General features: G+C 37.2%; 1 protein-coding gene across 7 annotated transcripts in view; it reads left to right on the top strand.

The window, feature by feature from the left end:
* The window catches only part of LOC122806463 (plasma membrane calcium-transporting ATPase 1-like), a 1,798,374-nt gene that overhangs the window by 1,352,539 nt on the left and 423,432 nt on the right, over positions 1-22,403 (top strand). For 5 of the 7 annotated variants that reach the window (XM_044076929.1, XM_044076924.1, XM_044076925.1 and 2 more), the window contains one exon: positions 8,103-8,138. The exons of the other annotated variants lie outside the window; for them this stretch is intronic. In XM_044076929.1, the coding sequence (XP_043932864.1) occupies positions 8,103-8,138 (36 nt within the window). The remainder of the gene's footprint in view (positions 1-8,102; positions 8,139-22,403) is intronic. 7 annotated transcript variants of the gene reach the window in all.

Raw genomic sequence — 22,403 nt, 5'->3', positions numbered from 1 at the left:
TACATGGGCAGAGCCAGAGGAGATCTATTGATGTAGAGACTTTTTGAATAAGGGTGTACTATTAATGTTTCGGAAAAGAGTTGGAAGAGTATTCCAGAGTTTGGCTACAGTGAAAGAGTAGAGATACTGATCTACAGGGAGTTTTGGTCTATTTACTTGGATAAGAGATTGATTTTCAGATCTGAGATGCCAGTTTGGCTGATAGAAAGTTAGAAGGGAGGTGACGGCTGGGGATTCTAGAGGTGTGTGTATAATTTTGTGTGCTGTAGATAGTTGAATGTCTGTGAGGTGTTGTGGGAATTCAAGCCAGTTCAAGGATTGTAAAGACTGGCAGTGATGGGAAAAGTATTTTGCACAGGTCACAAACTTAGCAATCTTGTTATAGCAGGTGTCTAGTCTTAGTTTTTTAAGCAGGACTAGATGTTTGTAAGAATGGGGGCACCATAGAGGAGAGAGGGTAGGAGAAAGGTTTGGGCAAGTGTTTTTCTAGTAGAGTAGTTTAAGACGTGTTTATGTCTATAAAGGGTACCAAGTTTTTGGTGCGTTTTTTTTATATTGTTGTGGATGTGTTGGTTGAATGTTAAGTTATCATTTACAATAACGCCGAGTAACTTGGTATGGGGGACTACCTCTGTGGCAGTTTTGTTGGATGAATAGATGGTAAAGTTTGATTTATTAAGAGTGGTATTTTTTTGGGTGTAAAGATCAGGAGTTTGGCTTTATTGGGGTTAAGGGCAAGATGCTTGTTCGTCATCCAAAGTTCAGTAGTAGAGAAAGCGTTTTGGGTCATGGTAAGAAGTTCTGTTTCTGAGGTGGCAGAGCAGATAATAGTAGAATCATCTGCGTATTGTACTACTGATCTGTGAGTGATAGAATACATTAATGAAAAGTCTGAAAAGGAGCCCCAAGATTGATCCTTGGGGAACTCCTGTGACAGTATTGAGCAAAGGTGAGAGGGAGTGAAGCCATTTGGTAGATTATCTGTTCATAAGATAGTTGGTAAACCAGTCAAGAGTGGAAGTAGACATGCCAAGGTGTGAGAGTTCAGAAAGGAGGAGAGAATGGGAGATGGTGTCAAAGGCCTTAGGTAGATTGAGGAAGACTGCAGAGACGAGTTTGCCCTCATTGCAATTGATTGACAGTGTTCAAGAAAGATAGAAGAGCAGTTATAGTGCTGTGTCCAGGTTGAAAGCCATGCTGAGTGGTGAAAAGGAGTTGGTTTTGGAGTAGATAATTCATAAGTTGGGTTTGGATGCATTTTTCCATTATTTTAGAAATGGGGATAGTATGGCAATAGGGCGGAAATTAGAGATGTCTGTGTTGTTGCCGCCTTTATGTAAGGGAATTATATAGGCTTTTTTTTTCCAGAGGGAGGATACGTAGGATTCTTGGATAGATCTGTTTATGAGAATACTGATGGGGTAGCCGATAGATTTGTAGGTACTCGGGGGGGGGGGGGTTGTCTGGGGCAGTACTACCAGTTTTGAGTTTTAGTAAGAGCTTGGTTATAGTGGAAGCAAGAATAGGAGAGACAGTAAAAGGTTGGGGAGAAGAGTTTGTTGATGAATGAGTTGTGGGGTTGTTGTTATGATTAGTTTGAGGAAAGGTGGCAGCCAGTTTGGATATAGTCTCTATAAAGTAGGAATTGAAGAGTGAAGCGAGTTCAGCAGGGGTTTTGTCAGGATTTGGGCAAAGGTTGTTTTTGATACCAGGATTTAGTAGAGTAAAGACTGAGTTCCAAAATCTTTTTGGGTTATAGTAACAGCTGTTTTGGAGATGGAGGTAGTATTGTTTTTTTATCTTTAATGACTAGACATTGACTTGGTTGCGGAGCTGTTTGAAGAGCTGGACTTCAATGGGGTTTTTGCTTTTCTGTCATTTTTTTTCATGTTCTGTCTGTTGTGTTCATAAGTTGTTTGATTTCCCTAGAAAGCCAGATTGCATGATTCATTTTTATTCTTTTGTTTTGAAGGGGGCCATTCTATTGAGGATGTTTAGAAATGTTAAATTGAGTAATTCAACGGCTTTGTCCAGGGGTAGGAGTTTGAGTACTCCAGTTTATTTTACTTGAGTGTATCGCTGAAGTTCATTGGGTTGAATTTAGCTACCTTTCTGGTGGGTCTGTATTGGTGATGGGTTAAGGTAGTGGAGGTGTTGCATGTTATGTAGGCAGGCTGATGGTCACTAATATTGCAGGGGAGAGTTATTGCTGAAGAAGTTTTGTTAGGGTCAGAAGCTAAAATTCAGTCGGGAATGGAACCACTGTTATTTCTAGGTCGGGTTATGCTAGCAATAAGTTGAGTAAAGTTATAGAGATTGATGGCTACATTGGGGGAGGTAATTGTATGATCTAGCCAGTTTGTTAACATCACCTAAGATTATTGTTTCTTTGTGGATATTGTTTGAGGTCCACTATTTACATCTATTCGGAGAGTTCAGTGCAGTAAAGATAATTTTATTAGAACGTCCACTTATTGTTATTACTGTCACACAACTGTACTGTCCATGTCTTTGGGTTTAGTACATAGCCATTGCAGAAGTGTCCAGGATATGAGCTTCCTGTTGATGAAACAGAACAAAGTTGTTCTGTTGCAGTACAAATGGGATGGCTAATCATCCTGATCCTGCTTCGTCACTTATAGCTGTTTATTCTCTGCCACCATATTACCTGCACACAGAATCCTTCAAACTGCTTTCTTATTTCTATGTGATAGGCAACATGCTATTTATTGGTGCCCACTCGAGTAAGGGGCACCTTGATATCTGTTGCTGGATACTTAGATCTCTTATTTTCCCTCAGTCCCCTTTTCATCAAGTTTTGATGATGCATACATCTATTTACTTTTAGCATTTATGGGGTGTGTAGGCTCCCACCACGGTAAATATGAACAAGCAGCTCTTGTAGCTTGTGGTTTACAGTTAGAAATGTCAGGCATTAAGCTCGTCATCCCTTGTACTTCCTTAAGAGTTCTACACTCAGGCAGTAGTCTGTGATCTCTTGCAAGTCTGTTCTCTGTTAAGAGTTCTATATCCCATTTGTCACCTCTGGGTGTGCATGTGATCAAAGAGGCACCTCTTTGTTGATGGTCTTTGGAGGTGGACCCATGGAAGTTTAGTTGGTGATCTCCCTTCATTCCGGTTAGTCACAAGACTTTTCTCTTTTTCACAATATTAGTTACTGCCACTAGTTTCATGGGAAACCTCTGATAGGCAAGGTTGTGTCAGACTCTGTAAGACCTGCAGCTACAACCACTGCCTTCCTAAAAGGGGTTAGTGCACACATTTTGCAGGCAGCTCCCTGGATCTCCATACCGTGCAATGCAGACTGAATCTCATTTCTATGGGCAGGACAGGATTTGCCTCTGTCATCGTGAACAGCATGCTGCTCTCATCTTCCATGGCTTTACAAGCCAGCCTATCTGCATGGATTTCCAGAGCTGGTAATCTTCAAAAAGGTTATGAATGCAATAGAGAACCAAATGATAAACACAGGACAGTTGCTTAGTAAGAATTACCATAATTAAAGATATATGACTGTCGTCACTGCTTTGCTCCTTAGTTGCATCCACCATCCCCTCTAATCCATAAGGACCCCAGAGTATGTTCACATCTCTTCCTCCTTTTCCCCGTCAGCCAAACCTTCTGTTATCCAACTCTCTCTTTTTGTTCGGGTAATGCTGGAGGGAAAGTTCGTCTTAAGGCATTTCTGGAATCTGGACACATTGCATCCCAATCCTGAATAGAGACAAGGCAAGAAAAGACCAAAAGTGTATGGACATATACGGCATTTTTATATTTGCATACATGGGAATGTCCAAGGTAGGGTTGAATCAGTCTGGCCAGATGTTTGGACCTCACCTGCAGCAAGAGTTTTCTAATGTTTTGACTACAACAGTGACCACATTCAAATATATACAGATATAGTAAGTTTAATATTCAGCTGTAATCTCTTTGTACTTGGATGGGGGAGCAAAGCAGAGTAACTTATTTGGGATCATGGATTGAGGAAGTCAGTTTATAGCATTCAAGGGGCAGTTATCTTGCCTACAGTCAAAATCTTAGCAACTGTGTGTACTACCTCTTGGGTTGTCACATTTGGCCACAGAGTTGAAACTGGTCGTTCATTCTTTAGGCAAGATGGCCTTGTCCTTTACCGCAAGATTGAGGGAGAGGGTGGGGCTAAGTCCTAAAGCTGTATAACAATGGAAAACAGTCAGGTGATCTAGCTTGCCTAGAATACAAACTTTCTGAATTAACTTCCGGAGGAGAAATTTTATTTTGAATATCAACTTATGTACTGAGCAAAAAGTGTGCCCCACCCTCCCCCAACAGTGAAGTGATGATTATATTTTGGCATTTAGGTAATCAGTATTAATTCTCAAGTGTTTGTCTTCTGGCTGGTGAATTTAACTTTGATGTGAGGTTTGTTTTTCCCTGCATGTGCTGAAGAATTTAAGTTGTGGCAACAATCCACAGATTTTTGCAAATCCCAAGAAGAAAGTGAATTGTAGCTATCAGAAGAAGAGACAGCTGCCTGCACAGAGATCTGTTTAAGTCCATTGCATGTTGTAAGTGATGAAGTGAGATTACATTCCTGCTGAAAATGATATTGTATAGAACACATTCTTGGTACATTGTTTTTCTAAGAAGTTATCTTTTATAGCACATTTTGTCGAATTGTACTGTTGTATATGAATGCTGAAAACATTGTATTGGACTGAAATACTGCCCAAAGTTGTGTGAAATGTTGAAACACTCCATCATAAACAGGTTGTAGATGGTTAAATAACGCATTTTCCCCTTTTCCTTTGTTTTTAAATGCAAAATAAAATTCAATGTGACAAAAGATGGTTCATCATGTCAGAATAATGTCAAAATCCTGATTCCTTTTACCTCATTTGACTAATTTTATTACTTGGGTAGTGTTTTTTTTTTAACTGGGAGACATAAATGAAGTATATTGATGGCTAACAGTTTTATTTATTTATTTTTTAAGATTCCCATTTGGAGGTCATTTTTGTATGCTTCCTTTCTGGTTTTGTGCCAGATTTCTAGACAGACATGATAGTTTTGACCAAAATGCTGGTAACATTCTAGGCCAGAGCATTTGTAAGGCCTAGCATGCTGCCATTGGTATGGTATGACAGTAATGCTGTATGAAAGGTATCCTAGATTTCAAAAGCACACTGTCTTCCTGACATCTCATTCCCAGACCAAGCACTACCAAACATTCTTCCAGTTTGTTGATATCAGGGCATGAAATAATGGCACATGGATCTGCATGTGGCCCTGTTGCAGTGCAGGTTGTGAAAAGTAGAGAATTACCACAGAAGGGAAGTTACGTTAGGTAGGTTGGAAGCAGAATTAAAGGGCGTACAGTAGTCTGTAGTGAGCTTATGAAAGACGGCATAGCAGAGAAAGCAGTGGTTGTTACCTGGTCTGAGCTAGGTCATGGCAGCTTAATATCCCAGATCAGCAGTAATACTTTAAAGGAGATTAAGTAATCATGAAAGCCATAAAAGAAAAAAAATATGTAAAAAATAATATTACTATGTCAGGATTTGTTTAGCTAGTGCAGGTTGCCTTCCAGTGCTTGTAAATGTAATGAAGACAAGGGTCAATAGAAGGACAAAGGTCAGCAGCTAGAATGATGTAACCTGAGCAGTCCTTGGTAACACACTGCTTCATTTGAGAGAGACGGGCCAGGTATGTAGATGATGGGCCTTCTAGGAGGAGGATATTAAATGCCGCATCTAGTAAAACATTAGGGATCCTTATGTTAGTTCAACATGTTACACAACATCTTGGGTATAGTAATAGAACTATGGCCTTGGTAATCCACTTATCCATCTCTCAGTTCATTAATTTACTTCATCTAGACAGGAGTGATGCAAGTATCTCCATTGCATGGGATGATGAATATCCACCCAGAAAATGCATGGGATATCTTTGTTTGACTCCCATGCACTGTACAGTCAGGGCTGTTTGGGGTAATACCCCTTCCTGCTGGGTCATACTACTACTACTTCCTTGGAATCCACAGAACTGTATTATGTTAGCAAAATCCAGAAGAAAGTTAAATAAATACATGGTGTAAAGTGACTACAACTAAAACTGGAAAAAGGTATGTTAATGAAAAGATTTCCTAATGTTAGGCATTGAGAACATTTCACAAGAAAAATGAGACTGCAAATGAAAAAAAAAGTTACCTGTATAATTTAAATTAGAGCATCTTGCTTTGCAAATCTTGCACTCCAACTGGCTACATCCCTAAAGTACAGTTACATTACAGGAACATGTATTAGTAATGAGTGCTATTACAGACTGTAGTGGTAAGTTGTACGTTATGTAAATAGTAGCGGAGTTAAGAACATCAGAAAGGAGTGTTGTGCTGGCATTGCAAATTTGGTTGCCCTGGATAGGTCAGATTTCTTAATTCTAATTTTTTTAATGGTTTTAGTATTAGAGATTTACTTTTTTCTCTAAACAATTCTCCCCTGCACTGCAACACCGAGTGGCTCAAGAGTGAAAGTCTGTTCAGGTTTTTCTCAAATTGAAATGCCATGTCCTATATCATCCTCTGCAAAACTCATTATAATGGTGCCCTAAAAATTAAAGTGATGCTGTGAAACTGTTTCAGAATGCAAACAGCTGCATGCTTGAAAAAGCTGATGAGCTCTGTAATTTAGAAATCTCCAAGAGCCTGAATTAAAAAAAAAAATGGCAAGCACTTGCACCCTACCACCACTTGGGGGGTGTCTAAGGTTATCTTAAGGTGTATTTTTGTAAAAGACCTTATAAAAATAACCTGAATACAGAGTGGAATTTGCCATACTTATATAAATATTCTTGCAGAAATGCTTTGCTGTGGGTTTAACATGCCTGTTTTGTAGATTTTATATTCTCGATTGACTGAGGCAGCTAATCAAAATATAAGGGGTGTCTGCATGACTAATGTGATGAGCAAGACATGATTAGATTTTCATTATTGTAAAGGAAGTGCCAGCCACTCTGCTTGAGTACTTTTACAAAAGTACACCTTAAAGTAGGTGGGGAGCACCATCAGTAGATTAAATACTTTTTTAATTCAGTGTCTAGGAGTACTCTGAGTCATAGAATTCCTTTAAGATGGCATTGCTGTATTTAAAGGATGTGTATGAGGTCCTGGGTGCTAAATACAGTTACCATTATTGTGCCTAAAGCAGTCGGAGCACACTTACACGAATGCTAAATATACTATTAGTGTACCAAAGGTATGAGTGTAGAATACTGAGTGCATAATACAGTTTTACTTTATCCTAATGTTAAGTGTGTGAACTGTTACATTGTCATATGTAAAGTCTGACTGTGAAGCAATGTGCCCTTTGCACAAACTACAGCATTATATTCTAGAGATTAATAATGAATATTATTTTGCACCTGATAGCATTTTTATTGTATCTAAGCAAGACCACGCTAATCTTAAGTATAATAATGCAGGATTTAAATTATGGTCAGAGGGTTAGTCTGTATGGTAAACATTGACATTTTTCTTTGCTAAACTAGATGTCATGATTTATGCCATTCCTTCAACACACCAGTTCAAACATCTGATTTTTAACTGAACCAGTAATGTCATGAGGGTGGGGTAGCGACATAGAACTTGTCTCATTACCCAAGATGATGAAAGAAGTCCAGACTGTGCTGAAAAGGTAATGTCCTCAGAAGATGGACTTTAAATGTGTATCATGGTAATACTTAGAGTCTTGGAAACATGGGCTAGTAAGTCAGCCATCTCATATGATAATAGATGTGTTTAAAAGTTTGAGTTTATCATATGCCTTCTTTTAAGGAGGTGGCTGAAGGTAAAATTTCATTTACTGATGAGCACACAAAGAATGCAAATTGTTGTTGATTACATGAGACAGCGCTCTGGTTTATAAACTGAAAATTATAGGTCCCAGAAAAAGAAAGGGATTGAGTGTGTCTGCTTATAAACCGGGTATAACCAGAAATTTGAGGTAAGAGCAGACTATACCTCTGAATACATTATTTCATGCCCTGTTTGTAGAATTCATATGACCTGCATTCCATCTTTTTATTTTGTTTTTTCGTTTGAACAGGTAAAAAACCAGGACCCCCTGAGAATCGCAACAAAGGTAACCCTCTCATACATTACTCACAGATCACTAACCAAGATTCATCTCTCTCCTTTCTCCTGTCCATTACCTTTATCAACTCTTCGCTGCTGCTCTTGGAGTCCTGCTGTGCTGTGTGCAGGGGGTGTAACAATTATGTCTCAGCCATGGAATGGTTACTGTTTACCATGTAAAATTGCTGCTACAGAACTCTTAAGGAGTGCAGAACAGTCTTGTTCTCATAAAGCTTATGTTTTCAGGTGTTATTTGTATGTCTTTGTTTTAAATGAATGGAGTCTGAGATGTACTGAAATTAGAAATTGGATAGCTGTTTACTTGAAGTTTGTGCTTTTGGTTGAAGCAGTGAATACAGAATAGTTTTGTGAAGGGCTGTTGAGCTGATAACATGGATCACTTCCACTGCTGTTAGGAGAATACAGGCAAACTGCTTAGTTTCTGACTACTGCTACTTGTAAATGGTAACTAGTATCTAGGTGTTTGTTTCAGAGGTAACAGTGGACCATTATGATGCAAAGCGTCTTGTGTAGCATTGTATAATATCTTGTTTACAAAAGAATCAGCAGACATAGCAGTCATGGCAGTGAAATAAAGGTAGTACAGTTTGTAGGCCTAATTGGATACATCAGAGCAAAATATGCTGGTATGTTCATACTGTCAAGTCCATGTGACTTGGCATCTCTTTGGGTTATTGGCACAAAACATTGAAGTAACTGTCTTTCTATCTTGTACATTTCTGAAAATATGATCACCTTTAGCTAGTCTATGTGACTTTGAATTCAAGAAAAATGTAGTAAAGTCCTTTCCTCTTATACATGCCTGGAAATCTGAATTGATCTTTTGTGTTGGAGAATAATAATTTCCGTGACTTGGGCAAAAGGCACTACATTAAAGAAGTAAACAGAGTAAGACTCTGAGCATACACTAAATATTCTTCCAAAGTTGTAAATGGTGATGAACAGATATCCCAGGTATACTACTGTACGGAAGGCAGTGCCTTAAAGTTCAAATTCAAACTGGTGAATCAGTGTAATAAATAGTGTTACTGTTTTCCTGTACATATAGTTGGGCTAGCAATCACTAATATATCATAAAATAAGACCCCAAAAGAAGATCTCCAACAATGGCTCACCAAAAAATCTCCACTCCTGCAAACAAAATTTGTAAAATATCCATTATTTATGTAGCATGTTCATCTTTAAAAAGACTTCAGGACAAATGTGATTTTTTTGAATATTTGTTATGGTTAAAATGCTTTGATTTTTAAAACAAGGTTTTAAACATATGCATTTGTTTCTTTAGTGCTCTTCTATTCTGATAGGCAGTGACAGTTGCTATGGGTCACCATGTGGGAAGATTGTACTTTTTTTTTTGAATTCTTTAAATGTGTTGTGAGCTTCTGGAAGTGATGTAATGGTCTCTTCCTGGTTGTGGTTTTATATATATATATATATATATATGTGTGTGTGTGTGTGTGTGTGTGTATGTGTGTGTGTATGTGTGTGTGTCATAAACAAAAGTCATTCATTCTGATGAAGTCTTTTTAAAGAAGAAAGTGCTAAATAAACAGTGGATATTTTACAAGTTCTGTTGGAAGGAGTGACGGTTGTTGGTGTGCCGTTATTGGAAGTGTTCTTTTGGGTTATTTTGTACATTTGCATCTGTAGTTGCCAACTTGTTTTGTGATCATAAAATAAGACACTCTATGTATAAAGTTTCTTACCACAAAAATAACTTAAAATATCCCACCAAAGCTGAAAGTTTTAACTGGACACTAAAGTATATTGGCTTTCTCTGAAATGTACTGTCATCATTCTGGGAACATAGCTAAAATGATTTCATTGATGAATTGCGGCCAGTTTTAGGGAGTTATACGCCAAACTGTTAATTAAATTAGCAGTCTAGCAGAAACCTAACTGCTTTACAGTCATTTCATAAATTGTAGTACTCTACACTTTCACATTTTGGGAGAAGGTAAGAGCGTACGGTAAGGATAGAAAGCTGTACTCTGTGCATGGCCACCAAAAGGCATCATCAAAGTGATCCAAATATCCTTATTAAAAGAATGTGATGGCAGATGTTCAGTGTGCACTTTCTGGTTTTGACAGTATTTTTAAGTTGCTTTTGTATACCAAAACCTTATGCAGAATGTTTTGTTTTATAATATATTAGTGATCACTTGCCCAAAGATATGCATGTGAAAATGGTAAGGCTATTTATTACAGTAATTTGCTGCTTTAAGCTTGATCTTTGAGTCATTGGACTAGTACCTGCAAGAAATAAAGCCATATTCACATGCATGTTACAACTATTTGTGTATATTATGCTTGGTATAAAGTATTAAGCAATTTTGCCAAAAATAGGTTATGTGAAGGCAGATAAAGGAATAAGGTTTGTAGGTACAAGTTTTACAAAACTGACAGCCAACACTGCTGTAAAGATATTTAGAAGGGTGAGTTTGCAATGCAGAAGTAGTGAATATCCCTAACTGAGAGGACAGTGGCTGCAGTAAGACAGAAGGGTGTTGTGGGGTTGGGGGTGGGGGGGGTCTTGCCTGTACAGAAGACCATGCAATGATGAACCAGAGATGTTGATGCAGAGTTTCTGTTTGTATGAGAGTTAGTGATCCATAAGTGATGTTTACACACTAGTGAGAGACCCCCAACATTTTCCTTTTTTATTAGTAGGCGATAGCTAATCATCAGGTCCTCAGAGACAGAAAGCATGAATCTAAGTATTCTGTTTTGCAGCACATGTATCAGATAGCAAGATGTGAGTAACATAAGTTAAGCTGAGATAAAAACCCTGTTTCTTAGGGATTAACCTTAGAGAAGACACTGGTTTGCCTGCTTGATCATACATTCTGACAATCAAAATTATTTCAGTTTAGGAAAGCATCTAGCCAAAGTATAAGGCATTCAGAGACCACCATTTCATTATCTGAGTTATCTGGCCAAAGGATGAACTTCTTATGAGCAACAGCTCAGCTTTAGAGGGGGTGCAAAAACAGTGCATTATTGGTTTTGTTGAGTTAAGTCTTCAGACTCTCCTATAATTAGTCTACATTATAGTCTCAGCAGATCCAAATGGTAGTTTTTTTTCTGAACAGTATTTGATGAGGGAGAAGTGTAGATGAATGTTGTAGTAAACCATGATTGTGTGTTTGTTATGCTAGATTTATTTACACCAGGCCGTGGTCTACTACCATGGCCATATTTGCAGTCTGGCAAGAGTAAATTTAGCATAGCCACACCCATATTGAGTTATTGCTGTTTTACAATATTTAACATAATTAGTGAGTGAAAATAATAGCAAACACTTGTATGTTTGTTCTTTGAGATTAAGTATTCTGCCACATGTAAAATTACTGTTTAGCTTGCAGTGCAACTTTAGTAATGCTGAAGAAAAACATATGTCAAAGAGATTTGAAATTAAATGTTAGTTATTTTTTTAAAATAGTTTCTGTTCAAATATCCGGCACAACATAGAAATATAGCAGTGCCAACTAAAGTGCTACCAGTGAATGCTGCATTTCTGCAGGGAATCCTGTATTCCTTTACCCTTCCTTCCTTCTATAACTGCAAGAGAATTTACTTGTTCCCACCTACAGCTGTAACAAAAGGGTCCTTTCCTGTCAGACCAGTTGCTGATTTGCTATTAGTTGGGGGGGTAAGTCAGTGATACTTTTACTTACGTGCTGGACTTCCAACAGATGTTGAAAAATGCAGGAAAACTCTAAATAATTTTAGGAAATGTACTTTTTCTAGCAGGGTAAAAACCTGCATCGTTGCCATGTTTTGTAGAAGTACCCAGAGTATAGTTAATTGTGAGTAAATAAACTAATAATAATTCTGCCAGGAAACAGAAGCCACTTTAAAACTGTTGAGTTAATAAACAATAGTACGGCTCTTCTATGAATGGAAGGACTTTGCTAAAACATCCAGACTTTGCCTATGACTTAGTTTCTTCAGGAAGCTTCATAAAAAGGTCTTAAGTGGAAGGAAAAAGACTGAATTGTGTTTTAGTAAACAACTTATCCTGATGCAGGCTTAAATGGTAGTTCAAAGCTTTTGTGCAGTTTTTAATAAATATTTTTGTTCCTTGCAGAGCCGTGTTTGGTTTATTAATTCTGCAGTTAAATATTCCATTCCATCTTTATTTAGATGGCTGACACCATCGAATTAGGAGGTGCCCTCAGAAGCAGACAATAAACTCAGTGTTATCTGCGGTATGGAGCCAGTAGTCCAGGTTTTGTCCTAAAGTCTTTTAAATACTGTAATTTAATTGGTATAAAAATATAAGACGTTAAACATTTTATTTGGCAGTTTCCTTTTTCTTAGACATTTTTGCACAGCACTCATTAGTTATTCCAGTCAAATCTTTCCATGTATCCTTTTATCATCTATAAATCTATAAAGTAATATTGGTAAATTTTATATACCAAAAAGTGCCTGCAGTCTCTGTGTTTTTTGAATTGCTAGGAAAATCTCAATTGCTTCTATCATTTGGAATTAAAGCCATTTGCAAAAGTGTGATTCTTGTTTGTGTGCATTAGAGAGCTTGGATAGCTGAAGATGTTTAAGCAGCTATATTGTAAATAAGCTATTTTTGGATGTATTACCTTTACCTTTACCTTATGATTGACAAGTTATCGAGAGGCGTCCTCTGGTAAAGTTGTCTGCTCTTTTATGCTGGCACATTTAGGATTGCTGGATTACTGCCACTCAGCAAGGAAGAAAGTAGGACTCGTTTGATGCATTTGTCTCTTTGGTGGCTTATTTATTTTTAATTTTATTTATTTAATTCATTTATTTTTTAAAGAGGCTGCAGCTCTTTCTGTAAGACTTGGATTCACAAAAAAAGTCATTTCAGAAAGTCAGATTTTACTAGAATGAAGGACCATTGTGTGATATTAAATCATCTACTTAAAGGAATGGAGGATAACTGTTATAAATCCCAATTCAAGTTTTTAACAAAAACCGTGACAAGGAATGTAATACCAGTGATTAAGAGAGAGCAGGTGGAGGGTTGACATGTTACGGGAGAGTTCTCTTATATTATCTCCAAAGGGCTTTTGGCTTGATAAATGTAAAACCAACTAAACACCATTTTGTTTTGTTTGTGCTTTGTCCTAAAGTCTTTTAAATACTGTAATTTAACTGGTATAAAAAATAGACACATTAAACGTTTTGTTTGGCAGTTTCCTTTTTCTTGCACCTTTTTCCATACCACCCATTAGTTATTCCAGTCAAAAATTTCCTTGTGTCCTTTTAGAATCCATCAAGTAATATTGGTAAATGTTATATACCAAAAAGCAGCTGCAGTGTCTGTGGTCTTTGAATTGCTAGGAAAATCTCAATTGCTTCTATCAGTTGGAATTAAAGCCATTTACAAAAGTGTGATATTGGATAGCTGAACAACTAAACACCATTTCCAAAGTCAAGGTGCTAAAGTTGTTAGTCTCCAAAATCAGAGACCTTACCAAGATTTACAAACATGGGTATAGCTAAGTCTACCATGTAAACTGTGGTGTGCACTTTAATGTTTAAAGGAGAACTGCACCCAAAAGCTGCAAAAACATGTTTTTCAGCAAATGTTGAACTTTTCTGCCTTACTAATGCCTTTGTATCAAATTAAATGGTTACTATTATTTTTTAATTTGTCATACCCCAAAATGATCAGAAGGAGGCTGCCATGGCTAGCATGATTTTGTTTTACAGTCAAAGACTTTGCCTTCCTGATGTCATATTAGAGGGACAGAAAGAAATCCTTATGCTGTGGGAATCATTTACTGTGGTTTTCTCTCTCATTAGTTTGCAATAATGCTGGGACTGCCACCATTTCACTGTCACCATTAGTCTGCATTTTTAATTACTTTGCTTTCTTTGATTTTCATTAGTTGCTATCTCTGTTACGGCATTTTAAGGAATGTTTGAATGACAGGCTTGAAAGTGTAGCTGAGTTAACTGTTCTTTTCAAAGTAACAACTGTAGTTCAATGTTCAAGTGCGAGAATTCTGACCCCTGAGACAAGGGAGCCCGCAGGATTTTTTGCAGGGGGGTGCAAACCCAAGCCCCGCCCACACGGCACACCCCCTCTGCTGCCACGCCCACTCGGCCCCACCTCCACCCCTGCCCACGCAGCCATTCAAGTGCCCCAATACTTGGCTATTTTTCCCCATTTGTCATAGACACTGTTCAAATCTCCCAGTGTGCATACTGTTTTATGCTTTACTTCTACAATGATTACAGAAATTTGGATTTCATTTACAACTTTTCAAATTTTATAGCACAAACACTGATAGACATTTACTAAGCCTAAACAAAGCAATAGTCTTACAATGAAAAGAGACTTAGCATTAAAACTTCTCTACCTTTGAAACCCACACTCACTGAAACAGCATTGAAACCCGCATTCAAAGAAAATGCATCTGGCCAGTGGCAGGGTAAGTTTACCTTTGGGCTGTTTTCAAATCATAGACTCCTTGCACACATTTCTAGAACCATGCAAAAATTATTTGATTCACCTTCCTGACTGTATTAGAAACTGAAACACAAAAGGCAACTGCAGTCTGTAAAAAAACTCTCTTTTTATTCCTTAAGCACTCGGTTAGCTTTTCGTACGCACTGTGTACGAACTTCATCAGAGGGTAAATTAATTAATTAGCCACATCCTTTAAGTAACTTCCTGCTGATCAGCTGATATTCCGTTACTTATTATATTAAAATTTTAAACACTTTTAAAATAAAATAATAAAGATCAAGTAATTTAAACAATTTAAAAAACAGCATCAATTAATAACTATTTAAATTCTTTTAGGGCAAGCATCAAGTAATAACTTTCTAATAATGAATTATATGAAATCAGCTTTAAAAGATAGCTTTTGACAAAATTAACCTGGTAATAATATGTCAATAGGTTCTACATTATTTCTATTAGAATTTATGTTCCTGTAGAATAAAAGTACATGAATGACTTAAAACCATGTTTATAATATGTGGAAACTAATATATCAAATACTTATACAAACAGAATAACTATTTGAGATTGAATTATTATATTACTATAACAAACGAAATATATACACAATTTATAACTACCAAACTTGAACAAAATATACCACAAGTATATATATATTTTTTTATATTAAAAAATATATAAAAAATATATTGTACATTTATAAATCAAATGTATAAAGCAATTAGTATATCAAATGCACATTACCCCAAAGGGTTAGAAGAAAAGAGGGAAAGAGGGGAGAGGGTGGAGGAGGAAGGGGAGGCATGGGGAAGAGGGAGGGGAAGGAAAGGGGGAGGGAGAAGGGGGAAGAGGGGGGGTGTGGAAAGGGGAAAGGGGTAAGGGGTAAGGGGAGGGAAAGAAAAAGACAATTACCTTGTTAGGCTACGAAGTTTTAAAATAGGCATAATGGAACAAATATCATTTAATCCCGGCAGACAATATGAAAATAACCTAATTTGCCAAATAAGTTCCAAACGTTCCAATTGTAATTCAATAGGTCCCCCTCTAATATTTGGTGTGAGTTGATCCAATATCCAAAATTTAAAATTATGATCTGGGAATTCACTAATATGCCTTGCAAGAGCATTCTCACCATTACATTTTTTAATGTTATACACATGCTCATATATTCTATCTCGAAGTCTTCTAATAGTTTTGCCCACATAGAAACAGTGGCATAGCTGGCATATTGCCACGTATATAACCATCTTTGAATTACAGTTATTTTTAAATTTACTTCTTAAGGTAGACCCGTTTATTTTAACAGTATGTCCTACATGGATATATTTACAATATGGACAATTACCACATATCGACATGTTTTTAAAACTTGAAGTTATGTTGGTATTGTTATTAATAATATCCAATATTTGTTTAAAGTTTTTATCATGCCTTATTGTAATTTTGGGTCTATCACCTAATTTTGTTATTAATTCCTTATTTTCCTTCAAAATGTTCCAATTTTTGTAAAAAATGTTTTTCAATACTGAAAAATCGGAACAGTATGTAAGTGTCAAACTGTATTCAAAGGGTAATACGGTCAAATTCAAATGAATGCTAGAGCTATTCAACTGATCTGGGCTAACTGTAGAAAGTGAACAAGATCCAGCTCTCCACAAGATAGGTTTGTAAAACCCATTGTTTCTTTTACCAATTACTTCATCCATGATGTTATCTATAAAGTTACTTGGATATGCTGTATTTAGAAACATACTTCTTAAATTATTACACTCGCCCACAAAGTCTTCTAAATTACTGACCATTCTTCCTGACTGTATTAATTATACTATATAATAATTGAATTATATCCCTTGTATAATACAGCACCACTTGCTAGAGTGTGTTTTAAATTTATAGTTCTGAACATTTTTCCTTTAAGCAATGAAACAAATCATATGAACCAATAATGACAACCTGCCCAATTTAGAACATTTCAACCATAAAGGGCCACTCTACTCAAACTTCTGTCATACAATCCACCAATATCAATCAATATGCAGAATCTTTGCAGAAGTAAAACTCATCTGAATAATTCCACATTAAAGAGATCTGAAACCAGTGAAGAAGTTGTTGCTAGAAAATAACTTTATATTCAGTGTTTAATCTACAAATTCACTGCCTGCTGCCCTTGAAAAATAAATTGCCTATGTTATATTAAAAAAATGGTAAGCTCTTAATATTGCAATAGGGAATGACTGACAAACCAACACGTTCATAGGCATCTCATACAAAGGAGGGCACACATAGTGAAGAACTCCTATTTCCCCCTTAAAATGCATCAAATACTCAGCAACTGAAAGGGCATGCAATACTGGCACTTCATCTGCTTGGTGTGGGAGTAGCATCTACAGCCTTCTGCACCAAAGGCAATTATGGTACTAACACTGCTTTCATATTCTACAGCAAACAGTGACTACCATTAGCTAAACAAAACAGTTAATTGCACTTAGTACGAGCAACAGTAAATTTCTCTTCCCTTGAAACTCATTCCTAATGCCTTACTCTCACATCCTATATTTTTGCTGTCATAACACTATTCAGTGTTCTTTAAGCACTCTGTAAATGTGGGTATTAGTTCCTTCAATAATTTAATCTCCAGTTACTAATAAATAATTTCTTACCCAACTAATTTTTCACCTATTATTCAGTACTGTTTGATATTCCAATTCTATAAAAGCATAATCTTCATTACAGTTAGTCTTATCAACCTCACCATTTTTACCACCTACATCACTTGCTTGTAAGGATACAATTCTCTTCTAGTTGCCCTTTGAATCCTCAATCTGCTGAGAATCCTGAATTACAAGTGTGTCATCTGTAGCATCAAGTTTAATATAGGTCAAGAGATCTATACTAGTAGAGAGGGTACTTCCTTTCCTTAATGTGTGCTACTTGCACTTTGCTAAACATGATTTATCATCAGCCTAGTAATTAAAATACGTAAGAGTTTGCCAAGTTGTGCCAACTGCACAAGTAAAACCATCCTCAGCAAGTCCAAATTTATTGCCAACAGTAGTAAGCAAACCCGTCTTCTTACATGAGGAACACAAGTCTCCAAAGTTATAATGTACTGTACCTTAATATACACAAAGTATTTAGTACATTGGACAAGATATGTAATACTTCAGCAAATCAATCAATGATACACATTTAAAGGATGCATTTTCAGTGACAAAACAATTAAAAGTAAAGAATTATAAATCAAAAATATATAAATCAATAGCAGAATTCACAGACTTTTTAACAACTAGGAAATGTAAGTCAAATTGTATGAAGGAATCACAATATAGAATTTAATATAAAATAAAGTGCACTGAACTAACTTTTTATTCTGATCTACAGCACCACTTTTGCATGTGACACTGCTAAACATCTATAACTACTTGAGCTCGCAAACACTTGCGGTCATGGCTCAAGTTAAACATCACTTTGGCATAAGGTACGGAGTGTCATACCTACAATCTGTACCAAGTTATAACTAGCTAGGCCCTTTATAAGCAGAAACACTCTAGCACTTCAATCTGTCCCTTTATTCCAACAAATAGTTAAAGAATCAGAGGTAAAAAAATAAAATATATCACATAAAGGATACTCCTACCAAGCAGTTAAACAGAAAACCACAAAACATTGAATGGCTAAAGATACAGTCTGCTCATCATGCAACCATTGTTATCTTTTTTGTTTTAAACTCCATGGACATAGCAAAGTACAACACTCAATTAACACATACTTCTAACTATTAAGAATGACAAAACATCTACATATAAATTTCATATTTCTCTCTTTCTACAAAAAAACACACTCAAATACATTAAAGATGTAACACTGACAATGAAGAACAAAGTTTTTTGCCTTTAATTTTATATTGCATCCTCACTAGTTTTGTTTGCACTCAGTTTTATCCTGTTATGGTTTCTATATTTATTTCCTTCCACCAAAGTAAGTAATTAACATCTCACCTTATCATCTCAGTACACATCTTTAAGACCTCAGACTTAGCTAATGCATCATATTCCCATTCAGTCTTCAGTGTAGTATATCTTCAAGACTGTGCAAAGGAAATGTCTAAGAATTTCTAGATGCTATGAGTTTCATCCAGAACTGTGCCAAAGAACAGGATCTCTCAAGAACCATACTCAGATTAGCATTCCCCTCTAGAACTGTACTGCAGCAAAAGACGCTACTTCACAGGGATAGCTGAGCTGATCTTTAGTGTCCCCATGTGTACAACTACTTTGTGTCATGAATTTCAACAGACTTTCAGCAGAGTAAAAATTCAAGAAACCAGTCCAGTGAGAGTGCATCTTCCACTGTATTATCTGCTTCTCTATATGATGCACAAGAGCTAAAAGCCTTTCTCTAGCACATGATCAACTACATCTTTCAGACATACTAAGACTTCTCAGTTTTAAAGATCTTATTTTGCTAGTCTCATTGCAAACCCATTTCATTAACCCGTACTACCACACCTCAATGCAATGCTTCTTTTTATACAATGGCTTCACAGATTCTGTACTCTGTTGCCACACTAACAGGTTTACAGTCAGCCAGCAGACAGTTAACACAATCTATCAATGAAGAACATGAACTCGATGACTTACTCTTTAACCTTGTTCCCATTAATAAACAAGCTGGTTATATTATAAAGTACAATGCCCCTTTTGGAATGTACCTCACAAGTCATCTGCAGCAGCTGGAAAGGCCACAGAAGTACCTCACAAAGAGAATTACTGGCCTCAAACAGATGCCCTAAACTGATCGTCTCAAAAAACTCCAGCTTTACTCTGTAGCATATTGCCTACTCCGAGGTGATCTCTGCCCAACATATAAAGCTATGTCAAACCCAGAGCTGTTGGACATGCTACACCTAAAGAAATCCCAATCCCTCTGAACTACACGCTCTAGGGACTTAAACCTTGTCACCACAATAAACAGGAATTGCTGGGGGGATAGATTCCTGTCCCAGAGACTTCCCATACTCTGGAATAGGCTACCCATCTATGTCAAGCAAAGTTCCTCATTAGCACTCTTCAAGAAAAATCTTGATGAGTGGATGGGATATAGGAAATATACCCCAGGGATCACTTATGTGGCTCTGCTCGACAGGGCACAGGAAATTAACTTTCTTGGGTTGGCATAAGCCAGGGAACGTTGTTGGCTAGGCTTACTTAGGCCGATAGCCTAGTACCTACCTATGAACCTATGGTGGGACACTAATTTCCTGCTGAGGAGTATTTCTATGCTACAAAACTTTTAGACAACAATCCTCACAGCTACTGCCTAGTGTTCTTTAACATCATATTCTTCAAAACCTAAAATAATGCTTTACCTGACCATATCTGACAGAGTATAACATGGACCTATGTATAAACAATCAAGACTGTTCAAGCCTTTTAACTTTTGGTCCGTATACTGTAGACCATTGTACAATACAACAGACTGGGTATGCCTTCTCTTAGAAACTGCAGACTCTAAAAGAGTTATTATACTATTCTGCCACTTGCCGTAAATCGACAGTTCATACTTTTCAGAATACCTGAAATACTAACGCATATTAAGTACATTTCTTATGTTTACTTTGCTCTGTGGTCAGTGTAGTATTGTACAAGATAGCATTTCTTCATCTTGATCGTTACTGTGGGTTACTGTGGTATTAATTACATACAGCACGGCGTGTATGACTTATTCTGTCTGTGTTGTATGCTCATGTTTTCTCAAGGAGTCAGTACCCTTATCAACTTTGAATTTGAAACCTTGGATCCCACTTACATCCTTCTAAAAAGTAAGATTGGGTTCCTCTTCTGCTGAAGAGTTTTACTCTTGATTGTCATCTTCCATGACCTGCACTACAAGGTCATTGTCATTATCTCTCTGAAATTTCTTTTACTTGAAATTATTTAATTTTTTTTCTGTCCTTAGTGACTACTGTATCAACCAAGGATTGTCTCTCTAGTTCTCCTGCTACCAGCTCTTCATTATGTTCTGGTAAATATGCTCTGATCAATGTATCTCCTGCGTGTGGTTCCTTGTCCGGTCTCTAAATAACATCCTGTGAAAGACTTTCTGAATATGCTGAAATTATTTTAGCTAGTCCATGCATGTTGTATTGGGAGTTTGGACTTGAGCAAAGCCTGTGCAGGGAAGAAGGGGTCTTGGATACTAAGGAAACCAAAAGTAAACAGCAGAAGTTGTTTTGCATCGTGCTCGTGTGCTCAATGAATGAGGAAAGGAGGGAAGTGCGATTCAGGCCCTAAAAGGGCTTGTAAAAACTTGCATAACTGACATACACCATAGAAAGAAATGAACAATTTCAGGAGTCACAACACACTTGTAAATGAGCTAATCGCAGAACTTACAAAAGACCAGAAAATGAGAGAAATGAGCGAACACGCTGGAACTGGCAGCAGGGACAAGGAAATTCTAATTAGCCATAACTACAGGATGAGAGGTTGGCATAATGGTTAAGGTGTTCACCTTACAGACACAAAGTGCATTTTTTCTCTCATGGGATAATTGGCTAGGCTTAAAATGGCCCACAAGAGCAGTTAGCCTCATACTAATCTATGAACTTATGAACTAATTTTCAGCAGGAGCCTAAGAGAAAATATTTACAGTTACAGCAACAGTGCAATACAATAAATGCAAGGATTGTATACCATTCATAAAATGTCATATGGGCAGTCAAAAGATAAAATCAAAAATGACAGTCAAATTACAACTGCAGTCCATGTACAGATTATCTTCAGGTCATGACAAGACGCCCACACCTGCACAGTCCTGCCCAGGCGTACTACAATCAACTAATGCTCATTACTTTTCAGACCTTTAAGATTACAAGGAGTCCATTGTGGGACATGCACAATCACAACTATGTAATAAAGCAAAAAACAGATAAGAAAAATCAATAAACAGAGCTACAAGTAAAACATACCACTAATCCCCAAAAATTCTGGGCAGCTGCCAACCAAGTATTACAACCAGGCAAACTCACTGCCCCTCGCCCCAATGTCAGTGGAGATAGTATAGAGATAATTACCCAATTTAACAACTACTTCAATTCTTCCATCCTTAACCTAACTAGCAACAGCCAGACCTGCACTCCCCCACAACCAATCAACAACCCAAACTCATACCCCAATTCACTCTCAAACTAGTTCCTACCAACACAATATACAAGCACCTCACTAAACTAAAACACACCACCTTGGCAATCGACAAACTCCCTGCAGAGTACCTCAGAACTGTCGCTAATGCTATAACGTATCCCATCTTGATACTTATTAACAGGTCTATCAATGAGTATACAATTCTAGCCCTTTGGAAAATCTCCTACATAATACCCTTGCACAAAGGTGGTCCCTCAACCGAACTTAATTACCACCCCAATCTTATCCCCCTATCAAAAATCCTTGAAAATGACATCCCTTCTCAGCTGATGAAACATTTACTTACAAATAGTCTCCGGACCAACACCCAACATGGCTCTTGCCCATCCCATTGCACCACCACAGCACTCGTTTCCTTCACCGACACTGTTTATCAATATAGGAACCAAGGAAACCTAGTGTCTGCCACCTTCCTTGACCTGTCCAAAGCATTTGATACAGTATCCCACAGCAAACTTCTTACTATACTAGCCAAACTCAACCTCAACAACCCCTCCTTGCTCTGGTTTCAAGATTACCTAACCAACTGCCAACAAGCAGTTAAGTGTCATAATCCCCCCCTTCTCCCAGTAACAGTAGGTGT

The sequence above is a fragment of the Protopterus annectens genome, chromosome 7.part0 (genome assembly GCF_019279795.1).
Source record: "Protopterus annectens isolate FY-2018-M chromosome 7.part0, PAN1.0, whole genome shotgun sequence".
Taxonomy (NCBI): Eukaryota; Metazoa; Chordata; order Ceratodontiformes; family Protopteridae; genus Protopterus; species Protopterus annectens.
Note: the sequence above shows the minus strand (reverse complement) of the source record. Positions and strands in the feature narration are given on the sequence as shown.